Below are 17,613 nucleotides of genomic sequence, written 5' to 3'. Positions count from 1 at the left end.
GCAGGTACATGCAGAGGCAGTGTTTAATTTTTTGTGGTTCAGCTGAATTTATTAAGCAAACTCCTGGAAACGTAACATGTACTTCTCAAAACTCTTTCTATCATTGTTATGCCTGAGACATGGTCTAACCTTTGAATGTGCTCTGCTAATATAATTGCCTTTCTGTCTTTTAAAGGTGGCTTTTAATTGGGTTCCCTAGCAGCAGCTGCTGTTGAGGTGCCGGTTGCAGACTTGCAATAGATTGAGCCGGTTCGTTAAATGTTTCCTCTCCCTGGACCAGGCGTCTGGGCTTGGGTGGCAGCCAGCAGTTACTGAAATGCCATCACTTAGAGGATTGCCCTTTAAGCCACTGATTTGCTATTTTATTGAGTTTCGACTCTTTTCCTCTCAAATTTAAATGGAGCTTTATTGAATACAGGGCTAAACTCAATTCTTCCCATTCTTGTGACCTTTTCATCAGGTTATTTCCCCCATGTTCATAGCATTTAGTCCTCCGGCTGGACAGGAGGTTTAAGAACTCACGACAGCTTGTCATTTATGGGGCTCAGGCCTGTCCGCGGGGAAGCGCGGTGGATTATCTCACAGGCATGACTCGGAGCCCTCCATTGGCTGAAGATTTATGCGCGGGTAACCTGAGAAGTCTCTTGGCCATTTGTTTTCCTTTTTTGGTAAAATTGTGCTGAAAAGTCTAATCTCCAGGATTATTGTCCTGAAGGTTTTTAGTTTTAAGTTTGAGTGTGTAACTGTCATGCTGATGCCTAGAAGCTTGGGGTGGGGTGGGAAGGCGGGACAACGGAAGGACCTCTGCGTTAGTCTTCGGTTCCCCTCGCGGAGCGGCTCGTGGGGCTGGATCTTTTCCTGCCCCAGGATGAAGTCTTGGGCAGGCGCGATGTGTTTTCTGACCATCCTCATATAATAGTATGTTCTCCCATCACCTTTCCTTCCCAGACGGTCTCAGTTCGGTAATTAATATGTCCAGCCTCAGGCAGACTGTTTAAGGTGAAAGCTTCTCCCGTCCTTGACTCAGATTTTAGATTCAGTTTGTCAAATTCCACCAAAAAAAAAAAAAAAACCCTCTTGGTATTTCTGTTGGAATACCCTGAAATTATACATTAATTTGCTTTTTAGAGGTGATAAACATTTTCTTAGGTTTATTCTTAAATTATTTATATTTCTTTGCTACTGCAAATGCTGTTTTCAAAATCAAGTTTTCTGTTTGTTGATACTGTACCAAAGTACAATAAATTTTTGTGTATTGATTTTATATCCAACAATTTTGTTGCATGTTCTTATTCTAATAAGTTTTCAACAAATTTTTTTTGATAATTCTTTTTTTTTAAAGATTGGCACCTGAGCTGACAACTGTTGTCAAGGTTACGTCTTTTTTTCCTTCTTTTTCTCCCCAAAGCCCTCCAGTACATAGTTATGTATTCTAGTTGTGAGTGCCTCTGGTTGTGCTGTGTGAGACGCCACCTCAGTGTGGCCTGATGAGCGGTGCCATGTCCACGCCCAGGATCCGAACTGGTGAAACCCTGGGCCGCCAATGCAGAGTGTGCGAACTTAACCACTTGGCCAAAGGGTCGGCCCCACAAATTTTTAATATAGACAATTATGTAGTCTCTGAAAAATTACTTTTTCCTTCTCCATTTCTTGTGCCTTTTTTACTTTATTTTTCTATGTTGCCCTTCAGACAGAATTGGTAAACAGAAGTGATGATAATTGCCATCTTTTTCTTATTTTTTATTTTAGGGGAGTTGCTTGTTCACCATTAGGTAAAATGTTTGTAGTAAATTTTTCATAGATATCCTTTCTCAGGTTCGTAAATTTCACTTTCTAGTTTGCAAGGAATTTTAATCATATGTTTGTGTAGAATTTTATCAAATACCTTTTTTGTATCTGATGAGATGTTGTGGGATGACTCTTATTGAGGGGTGTTAACATGTACCCTCTGGTATCTTCTGGGTGCAAAGTCATTGCCAACTGGACTGGGAGTGGTATTACATTTTGAAATATGAATATGATTTGTATAATGCTGATGCATTTTGTAAACATATACCCTTTGTAGAGAAATATTGTGTTATCATGCTTAAAAAAGTAAAACTAAGCTTTGTTTGTTTGTTTTTCTCTCCAGTATTACTTTACTGTTCTTTTTGGCCACGAAGGTCAGAAACCACTGGAGCTGCGCTGTGAGGAGGAGCAGGACGGTAAAGAGTGGATGGAGGCCATTCACCAAGCCAGGTATGGGCTCAACTCCTGTGTGACATGGATTGTCTGGGTCTTGCATTGGGAGTATCCCTGTTGGCGGTAATTTTGGAAAAACTTGCAGTTCCAAGATGGGTTAGCCCTGGATACCTCCTCCTTGGTCTTGTGTGAGATGACTCTGAGCTTTCTATGGCTCTATTCCAGCTAAAGACGAAAGGTAATGGATGTAACAGTAATAATGACAATAGCTCACTTTTGTAGATTTGTTCCTATGTGCCAGGCACTGTTCTAAGTACTTCTTGATCAAGGAATTTATTAAATATATTGATTCACTGATCCTGTCAACAATCTGTGAGAGGGGTATCATAATTACTCCCTCTTTTACAGATAAGGAAACTGAGGCCTGGAAAGGTAGTTTGCTTGCTGAGGTCGCACAGCTAGTGAGGGGCAGTGCTGGGATGTGGCCCGAGCCGAGCTGCATCCGTAAACCCTGCCCTGTGCAGCCTGGTTATCGAGAAAGGTGATGCCAGCCTCTGTCAAGGCCATTAGAAGACTATGACTTTGCTTCCTCCTGAGAAATACCAGGAAGGTGGGAAGGAACACTCTAGGCCTCCGAAGGGAGCAAGAAATCCAAAAGAGACACAGGCAGACCTTGGTCTTTTATTTTCCTTATTCAATTCCAAAGTCCTGTCCATTTTTGCTTCAAATGGTCCCTACGCTTACTGCTTTTTGCCTGTCCTGTCTCTAATGCAGGCTCTGTCACTCCACAACTCCCTGCTCATGTGCTGGTGTTTCCGGGGCAAAACTTGAGCTGGGGCTTATTTTCTTCTCTTCACCTGACATGCCCTCTCTTCTAAATGTCCATTCATGTCTCGACCCACCTCCACTGAAACTTTCCCCCACAAGTCAGCCCTTGCTGGGCCCCTTCTGCAAATTGCTGCAGCCCTTGCATCACCACATGTGGCATACTTAATGATTTAGTACCACTTAGGTTATTTTTTTAACGTATTTCACGTGTGTGATTTCTGTCTCCAGAGCTGCACCTTGAGAGTGAGGAGGAGGGCAAGGGCACGTTGTTTCTGAATGAAGCACAGTGCTAATTATATAGTAGGTGATCAAGAAGCATTTTCAGATTGATTATAAGGAGAAGGAGGCGTTTGTTCTGAGTGAGTTTAGACTGTTCTTTGAAGCCTTGAGACTGTTCCTCTGAAAGGCTCCTGTCTCCCCTCCCCTCTTCTGTCTCCTGTGTTCGAAGGACCACCTCCTCTGTGGCGGGCAGCATGCTAAGTGCTTTACATACTTACCTTTTTTTATTCCTCACTACTACCCAGGAGGGTATTATTAACCCCATTTTGCAGATGAGAGAACCAGAGATTCATGATGCTTGAGCAGATTGGCCGAGATACAACACAAAGATCTAAACTCGTTCAGCTGCAGAGCCAGGTTTCACACCCAGGTCACTCTGACTCTGGAACCTTGCACCAATGTTCGGTATTACGCTTCTCTGCGTTATCGTCTCTTTTTCTGTTCAGTCTTTCCTTCTTCTGTGTCTTTTTCTCTTCCTCCATTCAAAGATGAAAATGGATTTTTGTGAGGTCAGGGCTAAGAGTAGAAGATGTTATTTGCAAAAGATTTCGGTTCCTTTTCTTTCCTCCCCTCCAAAATGTCTGAGAGATGCACAGGGTTGGCAACCAAATGCTGCTTTCCAGGTGTCCTGGGAATGGCTTGCTGTTGTCATGATCCAGGCACACTCTTCAGCCGTCTTTGCTGCCCGTGCTCTCTGGGGCTTTTGCTCCAGATTTAGGATTAATGTAGAAGGACTTGCTGGAGACAGAAGGCCAGGTCTTCAAAGGTGAAAGTTCAAAGATGAAAGCAGTATCAAGTTGGCAAAGCAGAGCGTTTGGGTCATTTCCAGACACAATCTTTGTGACTGCTTCTGTTCCTTTCTGCCTGGGAGTTAAAATGAAGTAAATAATTTAAGCATGCGTATTTGTCCATCTTTTTCATTCCAGAAGAGCCAGGTACCATTAGTAGCCTAAACGCCTTTGTAGTTGCCAAGCAAGTTTCATGGTGAATCAGATACAGAGTATGAATTACTTTAAAAATGGTTAAATTTCAAGTAAGAGATTTCTGTCTGTACCATGAAAACCTTGTTGTATATGTGGAAATGGGTCAGTAACATTTAGGTGTTGATTGACGTATGATCAAAACCAGGGCACCTGTGATCTTGTCAGGAGACACAGACTTTAGAAACCACTTCAGCGGTTTACGTGATTGAATGGTAAAATTCACTTCTCTTTTGGACTTGAAGATATGGTTAATAATTCATCTTTTTTCTTGATGTTCTGACTTTTTGGTCCATTAAATTTGTTTTTGCTTTGACTTGAGGCCCCGGACTGGTTCTTTGATGACGTCCTTTTAATCTGACTGCTTTATTCCTGAGTTCTTATAGTTGACTTTTTGCATTGAGATGCTTCTTAAAGTGTTGCTTTCTAAAGCAGGAAGATAATAACTTTTTTACCTGAGTTTCCTTAAGTCGAGTTTTTGGTGTAAACTTGGACCTGTGAAATTCATCCTGACTTTGTTCATACATGAGCAGAGCCAGAAAATTAATGAAGCTGATTTGGAGAAGGAATTTGTCAACCATTTTCGCTTGACGTTGTGCTAATTAAACAACTGGTTGGTTGACTTAACGTTTCACCTTCAGAGAACAGGACTTTGATTTGGTACTGCTGCCTTTTTAATAGAAGTTATGGTTTTATTGATCACTTGTTTTTCAATTTTAAATGAATTATGTATTATTTTTTATTTTATTGAGGTCATAATGGTTTATAGCATTGTGAAATTTAAGGTGTACATTATTATTTCTCAGTTCCCGTGTATACTGAATCGTGCTTACCACCAATAGTCTGATTTTTATCCATCACCATATGTATGTGCCCCTTTACCCATTTTGCCCACCCCTTGACTCCTTTCCCCTCTGGGAACCACTAATCTCTTCTCTTTGTCCATGTGTTTATCTTCCACATATGAGTGAAGTCATGCAATCTTTGTCTTTCTCTGTCTGGCTTATTTTGCTTAACATAATACCCTCAAGGTTCATGCCTATTGTTGCAAATGGAACGATTTTGTCTTTTTTATGGCTAGGTAGTATTCCATTGTATATATACCACATCTTCTTTATCCATTCATCAGTTGATGGGCACTTGGGTTGCTTCCATGTCTTGACTATTGTGAGTAATGCTGCAATGAACATAGAGGTGCATAGGTCTCTTTGAATTGTTGATTTCAAGTTCTTTGGATAAATACCCAAGTAGTGGGACAGCTGGATCATATAGTATTTCTATTTTTAATCTTTTGAGAAATCTCCATACTGTTTTCCGTAGTGGCTGCACCAGTTTGCATTCCACCGGCAGTGTATGAGGGTTCCCTTTTGTCCACATCTTCTCCAACATTAGTTACTTTTTGTCTTGTTAATTATAGCCATTCTGATCAGTGTAAGGTGATATCTCATTGTAATTTTGATTTGCATTTCCCTAATAATTAGTGTTGTTGAACACCTTTTCATGTGTCTGTTGGCCATCTGTATATCTTCTTTGGAAAAATGTGTGTTCATATCCTTTGCCAATTTTTTGGTCGGATTGTTTGTGTTTTTAGTTATTGAGTCATATAAGTTCTTTACATATTTTGGATATTAACGCCTTGTCAGATAGACGATTTGCAAATATTTTCTCCCATTGGGTGGGCTTTTTGTTTTTTTCTTGGTTTCCTTTGCCTTACAGAAGCTTTCTAGTCTGATGTAGTCCCATTTGTTAATTTTTTCTTTTGTTTCCCATGCCTGAGTAGACATGGTATTTGAAAAGATGCTGCTAAGACCAGTGTCAAAGAGTGTACTGCCTATATTTTTTTCTAGAAGTTTTATGGTTTCAGGTCTTACATTCAAGTCTTTAATCCACTTTGAGTTAATTTTAGTGTATGGTGTAAGATAATGGTCTACTTTCATTCTTTTCTATGTGGCTGCCCAGTTTTTCCAGCATTGTTTATTGAAGAGACTTTCCTTTCTCCATTTTGTGTTCTAGGGTCCTTTGTTGAAGATTACTGTCTGTAGACGTGTGGTTTTATTTCTGGGCTTTCAATTCTGTTCTGTTGATGTGTGTGTCTGTTTTTGCACCAGTCCTGTGCTGTTTTGATTACCGTGGCTTTGTAGTATGTTTTGAAGTCAGAGATTGTGATGCCTCAGCTTTGTTCTTTTTTCTCGGATTGCTTTGGCTATTTGAGGTCTTTCGTTGTTCCATATAAATTTTAGGATTCTTTGTTCTATTTCCATGAAGAATGTCCTTGAGCTTCTGACTGGGTTTGCATTGAATCTGTAGATTGTTTTAGGTAGTATTGACATTTTAACTATGTTTATTCTTCCAATTCATGAGCATGAAATACCTTCCATTTATTTATACCTTCTTCAATTTCTTTCAGTAATGTCTTATAGTTTTCAGTGTATAGGTCTTTCACCCCTTTGGTTAAATTTATTTCTAGATATTTTATTCTTTTTGTTGTAATTGTAAATGGGATTGTATTCTTGACTTCTCTTTCTGCTTGTTCATTGTTAGTGTAGAGAAAAGCAACTGAGTTTTATGAGTTGATTTTGTACCCTGCAACTTTCCTGTGTTGTTGATTATTTCTAATAGTTTCCTGTTGGATTCCTTAGGGTTTTCTATATATAGCATCACATTATCTGCAAACAGCAAGAGTTTCATTTCTTTCATTCCAATTTGGGTTCCTGCTTTTTTTTGTCTTGCCTAATTGCTCTAGCCAAAACCTCCAGTACTATGTTGAATAGGAGTGGTGAAAGTGGGCACCCTTGTCTTGTTCCTGTACTCAGAGGGATGGATTTTAGTTTTTCACCATTAAGTATGATGTTGCATGTGGGTTTGTCATATATAGCCTTTATTATGTTGAGGTATGTTCCCTCTATACCCATTTTATTGAGAGTTTTTATCATAAATGGATGTTGGATCTTGTCAAATGCTTTCTCTGCATCTATTGAGATCATCCTGTAATTTTTATTCCTCATTCTGTTAATGTAGTGTATCACATTGATTGATTTGCAGATGTTGAACCATCCCTGAATCCCTGGTATAAATCCTACTTGATCATGGTGTATGATCCTTTTAATGTATTGCTGTATTTTGTTTGCCAGTATTTTGCTGAGGATTTTTGCATCTATGTTCATCAGCGATTTTGGCCTGTGATTTTCCTTCTTTGGCTTTGGTATCAGGGTAATGTTGGCCTCATAGAATGCATCAGGAAGCGTTCCATCTTCTTCAATTTTTTGGAATAGTTTGAGAAGGATAGATATTAAATCTTCTTTGAATGTTTGGTAGAATTCTCCAGAGAAGCCATCTGGTGCTGGACTTTTGTTTTTTGGGAGGTTTTTGATTACTGTTTCAATTTCTTTACTTGTGATTGGTCTATTCAGATTCTGTGTTTCTTCTTGATTCAGTTTAGGGAAGTTGTATGAGTCTAAGAATTTATCCATTTCTTCTGGGATATACAATTTGTGGGCATATAGTTTTTCATTGTATTCTCTTATAATCCTTTGTATTTCTGTAGTATTTGTTGTAATTTCTCCTCTTTCATTTCTAGTTTTATTTATTGGAGCCTTCTCTTTTTTTTTCTTGGTGAGTCTGGCTAAAGAGTTGTCAATTTTGTTTATCTTCTCAAAGAACTGGCTCTTAGTTTCACTGATTCTTTCTACAGTTTTTTTAGTCTCTATTTCATTTACTTCTGCTCTAATTTTTATCATTTCCCTCCTTCTGCTGACTTTGGGCTTTGTTCTTCTTTTTCTAGTTCTGTTAGGTGTAGTTTAAGATTACTTATTTGATTAAGATTACTTCTTTTCTTGTTTTTTGAGGTGGGCCTGTATTGCTGTGAATTTCCCTCTTAGACCCCCTTTGCTGTATCCCATAAGAGTTGATATATTGTCATTTTCATTTGTCTCTAGATACTTCTTAATGTCTCCTTTGGTTTTTTCATTGATTCAGTGGTTGTTCAGTAGCATGTTGTTTAGCGTCCACGCATTTGTGACTTTTCCAGCTTTTTCCTTGTAGTTGATTTCTACTTTCATAGCATTGTGGTCAGAAAAGATGCTTGATATGATTTCAGTCTTCTTAAATCTGTTGAGGCTTGCCTTGTTTCCCAGCATATGGTCTATCTTTGAGAATGTTCCATGTACACTTGAGAAGAATGTGTATTCTGCTGTTTTTGGATGGAGTGCTCTCTCTATATCTATTAAATCCATCTGATCCAGTGTATCATTTAAATCCACTAGTTCCTTGTTGACTTTCTGTCTGGATGTTCTATCCATTGATGTAAGTAGGGTGTTGAGATCTCCTACTATTATTGTGTTGTTGTTAATTTCTCCCTTTAGGTCTGTTAATAGTTGTTTTGTATACTTGATTCTCCTGTGTTAGGTGCATATATATTCATAAGTGTTATGTCCTCTTGGTGAAAAATCCCTTTTATCATTATATACTGCCCCTCTTTGTCTCTCATTGTCTTTTTTATCTTAAAGTCTGCTTTGCCTGATGTAAGTATAGCAAACATTTGTTTGCCATTTTCTTGGAGTATTGTCTTCCTTCACTCTGAGCCTATTTTTGTCTTTACAGCTGAGGTGTGTTTCCTGGAGGCAGCATATTGTTGGGTCTGTCTTTTAACCTGTCCGGTCACTCTGTGTCTTTTGATTAGAGAATTCAATCCATCTACATTTGGAGTGATTGTTGATATATGAAGGCTTAATACTGCCATTTTATCTCTTATTTTCCAGTTGTTTCCATTGTTTCTCTTCCTTTGTATTTCTGACTGCCATTTCATTTTGGAGGTTTTCTCAGCTTTCTCTTTTTTTTATGAATTGTGGCTCTGCTTTGATTTTTTTCTTTAGTGGTTACCTTGAGGTTTGTATAAAAAATGTCATAGGTGAGATAGTACATTTTCTGATATCCTCTTATCTCCATTAGCCTAAACAAGTTCTAATCCTTTCCTCTTCCTTTTCTAAGTTATTGTTGTTACAAATTATTCTGTTTTATCTTGGGTGTTTGTGACTAAGTTTAAGTGTTTATAGTTACTTTTGATGCTTTCCTTTCCTTTATCTTTTAAGTTATAGTTAAGTATTTGCTTCCTTGTTCTGAAAGAGAGCTGCAGTTTTCTGCTTTTGACTGTCTATCTATCTCCTTGCTCAAAACTTTGTAGACCTTTGCCTTTTTGTGTCAGGTATGAGGGCATCCTTGATAATTTCTTGTAGGGTAAGTCTAGTGGCAATGAATTCTCTCAGTTTTGTTTGCTGGGAAACCTTTTATTTGTCCAGTGTGTCTGAAGGATAATTTTGCTGGATAGAATATTCTTGGCTGAAAGTTTTTGTCTTTCAATATTTTGAATATATCATTCAATTCTCTCTTAGTCAGTAAGGTTTCTGCTGAGAAATCTGCTGAAAGCCTGATAGGGGTTCCTTTGTGGGTTATTTTCTTCTGCCTTGCTGCCCTCAATATTTTTTCTTTTCCATTGACTTTTGCCAGTTTTACTATTATATGCCTTGGAGAAGATCTTTTAGCACTAATGTAATTAGGAGTTCTATTGTCTTTGTGTATTTGTAAGTCTGGTTCCTTCCCCATGTTTGGGAAATTCTCATCTATTTCTTTGGACAAGCTCTCTGCTCCTTTCTCCCTCCCTTCTCTCTCTGGAATACCTATAATCCTATGTTACTTTTCCTAATTGAGTCAGATATTTCTTGAATAATTCTTTCATTTTAGAAAAAATCTTAGTTCTCTTTCCTCCTCCACTTCAAGCAATTCTATATTTCTATCCTCTAAATGACTAATTCTTTCCTCCATATCATCAGCTCTGTTTTATAGGATTCTAGGTTATTTTTTATTTCATTAATTGTGTTCTTCATATCCAGAATTTCTGCTTGTTTTTTATTGAATAGTTTCAATCTCTTTGGTGAAGTATTCCTTCTTCTCATTAATTTTATTCCTGAGCTCATTGGACTGTCTTTCTGAGTTTTCTTGTAACTTGTTGAGTTTCTTTATGGCAGCTATTTTGAATTCTCTGTCCTTTAGATTGCAAATTTTTGTTTCAGGGTTGGTTTCTGGAGAATTGTCATTCTCCTTCTGCTCTGAATTGCTGCTGTAGTTTTTGGGGTTTGATGAAATAATCTTTTGCTGGGGCATTTGTGGTAGTTTCAGGTCACAGAGTCCACCTGCTACTGCTAGGGAGAAACAGGAGCTGGGTTTCTGATCCTACCCTGTCTGCTGGAAGTTGTGGGGTATTATGGGCACTTGTGCCAGCTGGGAGAGCATTCACCTGGGTATGTAGAGCTGCTGCTGCTTCTTCTTAAGGTCTTGCTGGCTGCTGTGCTTGGTGGGTTGGGCTTCCTCATAGGGTCTGAGCCTGGACCACTCCTTGGGACCACAGCAGCACTGTGGGCTCTCCTACAGGATGAGAAAGCGATCATGCAGAGGCTCAGGGTTGCCACCACCTGCTCCCACAGTAGCACGGAGACAAGCTTCCACCTTTGGGGCTGCACCGGTACTATGAGCGTTTGTGCCCAGTGGGAAATTGTTCGACTGGACTGATCCCTCTTTTTAAAAGTCTGAGCTTTTGATTAACTGATGATTATTTTAGTCTGAGACTAGTTCTTTTCTGAGCCACAAATCCTCCTGCAGACATTACAGAGAAACAGGCTGCTCAGAACCCCTCTCTTGGTCACTGCTGTTTTCCTGGGATGGCTTCTCAGTACCGGCCTGCGGTGTGCTGTTTTTGTATACCATGAAAATCACATTCTTGCTACTGTCTTTTCTACCTCAGAGCTGAATCTACTGCTCTAGTTTGTTTTCAGAGAATCTTTGGGTCATTTTCTGGGAGTTGCATGTTTTCTCCCTTAGATCTGGCCCAGGAAAAAATCTTTTTGGAAATTAAATTCCCATTTTGAAGCTTTGACCTGGCCAAGGAAGCTTGTTTTACGGTTTTGCTTGCATTTGGCCCATATTATACTAATAGAACACTGGCACATTTAAAATATCACTCCACCACATATTATTGGCACCAGTTCATGGGAAGCTGCTAGCAAGACTCAGTCTTGTTTTGTCTGAATGAGTTGAAGCCAGAGTATTTAATAGCAACGATGTGTGGAACTTTGGATATTTCCAATAACCTGATATTTATTCTTCGTTCACTTTGCCATATCTGTCCACCATGGTTAATTTACTTGTAGCCATTAAGAAAATAAAAAACACTAACCCAGTTGATTGTGGGTACTTGGGGCCCATTGGTTGAAAAGACAATGTTCACAGTGTTTTTTCCACACGTTTCATCTACTGAGACACTGACCAGGTGAAGCCTTGGCAGTTAGTCATGGCCTGCAGTTGGATCCAGATGTACCTCTTCCAAGGTTTTTCCCATTCTGGCCAAGCATAAGACATGAAGGACCTGGTCTGTGACAGTTGGGAACAGAGGTAGAATGTATTCCAGAGATGTACAGGGTAGACTTCAAAGGACTTTGTGACCACCTGGATGTGAACAATATTAGACAAGGATGGCATCTAACACATCTCTCGGGTTCCTAGCTTGGATGGTGTCATTCATTGGGAGGAGAAATGATGAATGAAAGCAGGTCTGTGGGGCAAAGATGCTGAGCACTGGCCAGAAAGGGAATTGGAGAGTATGATGGCCTATAAGAGGCCATGGGGAGCTCTGTGATACTGATGGATCTCCCTGCCCCTTGGTATATAAGGTATGAGAGAATGAGTGGTGGGGCTACTAGAGAAGTAAGGTGTGCCCTGAGGGGAGAGCTGGCTTGGGCTTCTGCCAAGGTTGAGGTTGAAGGAGGGCTTGTGAAAAGTTAGAGGCATTGAGAATATTGTGTCTGGTACAGTGCATCATGGGATGTGCATAGCTTTTTTTTTTGGCCCTCGGAAGGTATGATTTATGCTTTCAGGTGTTTGAGATTGTCCCACTATCTTTTGCCTACTTTCCAATTTTACCAGCTGACACTGTGCTCAAACCCCCACCTCAGTTCTCTCTCTTCCCCTCGGTGTGTGCCTGTGGCAAGTGGATCTTGGGCTTACCTCTAAGGAGAGGGCATTCACAAGGGAAGAAGGAATTTGGCATATGCTTCCCTTCCGCAAAGCTCATGTCAGATTGAGTTGGGCAAGGGCTTGACATAGCCCTTTCCTTCATCCTGTCAGTCTAGAACTTGATAAGCAGAAAGACGCAATCCTCCGGTTAAGTCTTTCAATTAAGCCTGGTCTTGTCCACTAAAAAAAGCTCTAATCCAGCCTCTTTGGTGTGTTTTTATCTGTAGTCCTTTTGGTTACGTGTGCCTGAGGTCACCTGTTGTTCATTCTCTCTCTGTCTCTCTCAGTTTGTTCCCCCTTCTCTCTAACACACACGCCCACACACATCCCCGCCCCCGCCCCCTGTGGTAACTGTGCCAACACCAAACACCTAATGCTTGTAACCTCATTCTTTGTAAATGGATAGAAGCTTAATTTAGAGCTAAGCATTTAGTATAAAATCTGTCCAGCACTAAAGGCTACTGTGTATCACATCATCCCCATAAAATTAGCACTTTATAGAATGTGCTTGGAGAAATTCCTCACAAATCAGAAAACAGTGAATATATAGAAAAGTTGAAATGCTTCATGTATCACAGCAAAACTTGAGGACTAGAAAATCAGAAAAGGCGCTGATGTGGCAGCCTGTAGTGCTCCTAAAGCCTCATTTTGTATTATTCTTGTGGCAGTAAGACCATCAGGACTAGAAAGCTGAAGATGTGGATTTCTTCATTTGAGGTATTGTATTTTTCCACTAAGAACTTCTATCGGGCCTTTGCCTCCAGATTTGCCACAGTGAAAGAGAATTCAATGTTTTCTTTCCTGAGTGCCTGCAAAGTGCAGCACGAGAGAAAAGGGGTAGTATGTTTGTGAACTATGAAAGCTTTCACTTGAGTGGATGGTAGAACTTGTTTTCTATAGGGAAAAGTTGGGCTTGAATTTTCTTAGTTTCAGCCCTTTGTTAGTCCTTTTACCTGTTGGTTATCTCTCCTATTCCCCACAGTGGTTTCTTTTATTTTTTTTTTTTTGAGGAAGATTAGCCCTGAACTAACATCTGCCGCCAATCCTCCTCTTTTTGCTGAGGAAGACTGGCCCTGAGCTAACATCCATGCCCATCTCCCTCTACTTTACATGTGGGACGCCTACCACAGTCTGGTTTGCCAAGCAGTGCCACATCAGCATCCGGGATCCGAACCAGTGAACCCCAGGCCACCGAAGCAGAAAGTGCAACTGCTGCACCACCAGGCTGGCCCCTTCCCCACAGTGTTTTTGCTTCAGAAGCTTGTCACCCCACTTGAGTGTCCAGCTGGCACTGCAGTACGACCTCGTGTCTGCATTCACAGAGTGTGCACTCCATCCTCCTGGGCACACGGCTCACCTTTAGGAGGGAGCCACCCTCACCGACTCTTCGCTGACCCAGGAGAACCATCTCTGGTTCAAGGCAAATGTCTACTGTGAGCTTCCTCCCTCTGATTTTCTTGCTCCATCAGTTATTCCATTTCTCTCTTATAGTTCCAGTCTATTTACCGTCCCCTTGGCTTTTTTCTTGTATTCTTTGATTCTCCTTCAATCTCTCCCACCTTCAAACAAAAAATTAAAAACTCTCCCTTAGCCCCAAATCCTCCTCCTGCTGCTGACCTCTCTTGCACGCACAGCGAGGCTTCTTAGAGAAATGGTTTGGTTGTTCTCCCTCTGCACACAGCTCCTGCTCTTTTCCGCTCTTTGGGATGGATTTCTGACCCTGCTCCATTGGAACTCTTGTCACCTGGGTCAACAATGACTTTCCAAACCTTTTCTTTCCTTATGTAACTTCAACTTTCTGTTTATATTTCATACTTATTTATTTGTTTATTTTATCATTTTTTATTGAGTTTATGATAGGTTACAATCTCGTGAAATTTCAGTTGTACATTAATGTTTATCATTCGTGTTGTAGGTGCACCATTTCACCCTTTGTGCCCACCCCCCACCCCACCTTTCCCCTGGTAGCCACTAATCTGTTCTCTTTGTCTACATTTTTAAATTCCTCATATGAGTGGAGTCATACAGAGATTGTCCTTCTCTATCTGGCCTATTTCACTTAACATAATTCCCTCAAGGTCCATCCATGTTGTTGTGAATGGGACGATTTTATTCTTTTTTATGGCTGAGTAATATTCCATTCATACTTATTTATTTTTGAATTACACAAGTAATACATAAATGCAAGCTCTCTAAAAAAAGAAACTAAACAATGCAAAAGTATAGAGAGTAAAAACTTAGGGTTTTTATTCATATCCCCCCTCCCCCTGCCCTTCCCCAAGCCCATGTATTTCCTCAAAGGTATTTACTGGGAACAATCCCATGTTTAGTTTTTCTATATATTTGCATATATGTAGACACATAGATAGATAGATTATATAATTACATACTCTTTATTTACTAGTCACGTTATTCTCAACCTTCCTTTCACATGAAGTTGGAGGTTTCTTTTTTTAACATTAGTATATGGAGATCTAAGTCTTCTCTCAAAATTCTCTTTCCTTTTGCTTCTGTGACATCACTCGCTCCTGATTCTCTCACTCTTTCCATCACTTCTTCTCATCCTCTCTCACTGCCCACTGTGTTCTGTCCCTTTCTTTAATGTCCTTGCTCTGCAGGGCTACTCCCTTGCACCTCTTCTCTCCTCTCTTGGCATCCACTCCCAAGGCTTCCACCACGTGGACGGAGCCACCCTTTCTCCATGCTTCCTCTATGCTGGGTATTGTGCTGTGTGCACCATGTACTCTTCTCATTTAATAGTCACAGCTGCTTGTGACGTCGGTGGTGCTATCCCCATTGAGTCTGAGGTCTTAGAGAGCTGGAATTCCCTTCTGAAGGCCACTGGTCTAATAAATGGCAGAGGTGGAATTCAAATCCAGGTCAGATTAACTCCAAAGGCTGTGTGCCTAACCACGAGGATACACTCCCTCTAGTGTGTGTTGAAGCATTTTCTATACTGCACTATCTATGTGTCATCTCCCCCATGGCGGTCAGAGTTACCTGATACTCAGTAAGTCCAAAACCAAGCTCATTTTTCTCAATATCCCCTTCTTCCTACCTAGGGAATAGTCTCCTATACACTCAGTCACTCAAGGCAGTAGAATGTCATCCTGCACCTTCTGTCCTTGTTGCTCACATCCAACCAGCTACCACTTGTGGATTTGACCCTGGGGACATCTGGTCTCCTTTCCTCTCCATGTCCACAGCCGTTCCCTGGGCTATTGCTCAGCCACCTCACCTGTCTCTCTTCCACGTTTGCCTCCTTCTAATCCATCCTCCATATGGTTACCAGAGTGCCCTTTCTGAAGAAAATATCTGATCTGCTGGAAGAACTCCAGGGCTCCCTATAGTTATTTTGGTTATTATATTCAATTTACTTCTTTTTATGGAAAATTTTAACCAGATGCAAGGGTAGAAAGAACAGTATAATGCTTCCATATTGCTTTAAGAAAAAAACATTCATTCATTCAACTGATATTTATTACTTCCCTACTACGTTCTGGAATGCAGTGAGCCAGTCCAAGCGAGGACCCTCCTGAGCTGACCTTTGTGAGCCTCTCATGCCGTCCCCTCCCCCTGTGTCCTGGGCTCCAGCGGTAGCACCACATAGAGGAATTGTAATGTGCTGGGATGTCCCCTCCCGTCTGACCACACCAACTCATCTTTCAGGACTCAGCTCTCAGTCGTCTGCGTCACCTTCCCTGATCTTCTTCCTCCCTCTGTAGGAAGGACCGATCATTTGCTTCTTTGAGCGCCCACTGTAACCTCTTATTTCTCTCAAAGCACCTATGAGATTGTTGCATTGATTTGTTTGTCTGCTTGTCTCTGCCAGCCTGAATTCCTTCAACACAAATGTGTACTGCTCATCCCTTAGCCCCTGCTCCTGGCAGAGTGCCAAATTGCTTTGCAGAAATGTGTACCAATTTAATCTCCCTCCACTAGGGCATGAGAAAGCTGGAATCACTTTTTAAAATTCTTTATTATATTGATGGGTGTAAAATTGTATCTTTGTGTAAGGAGCATTTCCTTGATTATTGGGGAGATTGACTGTTTTTTGCTATTGTTCATATTTGTCTATAATTCCTATATGAATTGTCATCTCATCTCTATTCCCTATTTTTTCCATTGGTATTCTTTTTATCTCTTTGTTTATGAGTGCCTTGTATGATAAAGATACTATCTATTTGTCTTTCATATTTGTTGTGAATTCCCCTGTGCCATTTTTTTGGTCTTGTACTACATCTATGACTTTTTTTCACATAAAGAGCTTTTGAATCATAATGCAATGCAGATAGTGCTTTTGGGGAGAGATTGCTCAATTACTTTTTAAATACATTATTATTTTTTAAATTAAGATATAATTCACCTACCATAAAATCCATCATTTTAAAGTGTACAATTTAGTGCTTTTTGGTATATTCACAAGGTTGTGTAACCATCACCACTATCTAATTCCAGAACATTTCAACACCCAAAAAAGAATCTTGATATCTATTAGCAGTCACTCTCTATTCGCCACTTTCCCTAGCCCTACCCAACCACTAATCTACTTTCTTTCTCTATGGATTTGCCCATTCTGGACATTTCATATGAATGGAATCATACAGGCCTTTTGTGCCTTGCTTCTTTCATTTAGCATAATGTTATCGAAGTTCATCCATGTTGTAACGTAATCAGTCTTCCATTCCTTTTTATGGCTGAGTACTATTCCATTGTATGGATATACCACATTTTGTTTACCCATTCTTCAGTTGATGAACGTTTGAGTATTTGCACTTTTTGCTATTATAAACATGCTGCTATGAATATTTGTGTACAAGTTTTTATGTGGATACATGTTTTCAATTCTCTTGGGTATATACCTAGGAGTAGAATTATTGGGTCACATGGTAACTCTATGTTTAACTTTCTGAGGAACTACAAAACTGTTTTCCAGAGTGGCTGCACCATTTTACATTCTCACCAGCAGTCCAATAGGGTTTTAATTTCTCCACATCCTCACCAACACCTATTTCCGTTGTTATTTTGTTTAGAGTCCTTGTAGTAGAAATTATATATGAGAATTTATAAACCCCTTTAATCCATTTGGGTTTAATGAATATAGTTAGATATATACTCTTGCTAAAGAACTTTTGGTGATCATAAAGAGAATTCTACCGATACCTATTTATGCACATTTGTAAAGAAATAACTTTTATCAATATAAATTGTGATATAAAACATTTTCTTCAGTTTTGTAACATAGTACTATAAAATGTATTTACTTTCAGAAGCATTCCTTAAA

The 17,613-nt window shown here is 39.9% G+C and overlaps 1 protein-coding gene across 26 annotated transcripts in view; it reads left to right on the top strand.

Annotated features, from left to right (window-relative positions):
* The window catches only part of RASGRF2 (Ras protein specific guanine nucleotide releasing factor 2), a 215,255-nt gene that overhangs the window by 52,671 nt on the left and 144,971 nt on the right, over positions 1–17,613 (top strand). For all 26 annotated transcript variants that reach the window (XM_070571504.1, XM_070571516.1, XM_070571503.1 and 23 more), the window contains exon 2: positions 2,132–2,238. In XM_070571504.1, coding sequence (XP_070427605.1) covers positions 2,132–2,238 — 107 coding nt within the window. The remainder of the gene's footprint in view (positions 1–2,131; positions 2,239–17,613) is intronic.

This window comes from Equus przewalskii, chromosome 13 (genome assembly GCF_037783145.1).
Source record: "Equus przewalskii isolate Varuska chromosome 13, EquPr2, whole genome shotgun sequence".
Classification (NCBI taxonomy): domain Eukaryota; kingdom Metazoa; phylum Chordata; class Mammalia; order Perissodactyla; family Equidae; genus Equus; species Equus przewalskii.
This window is presented reverse-complemented; position numbering and strand designations above follow the sequence as displayed.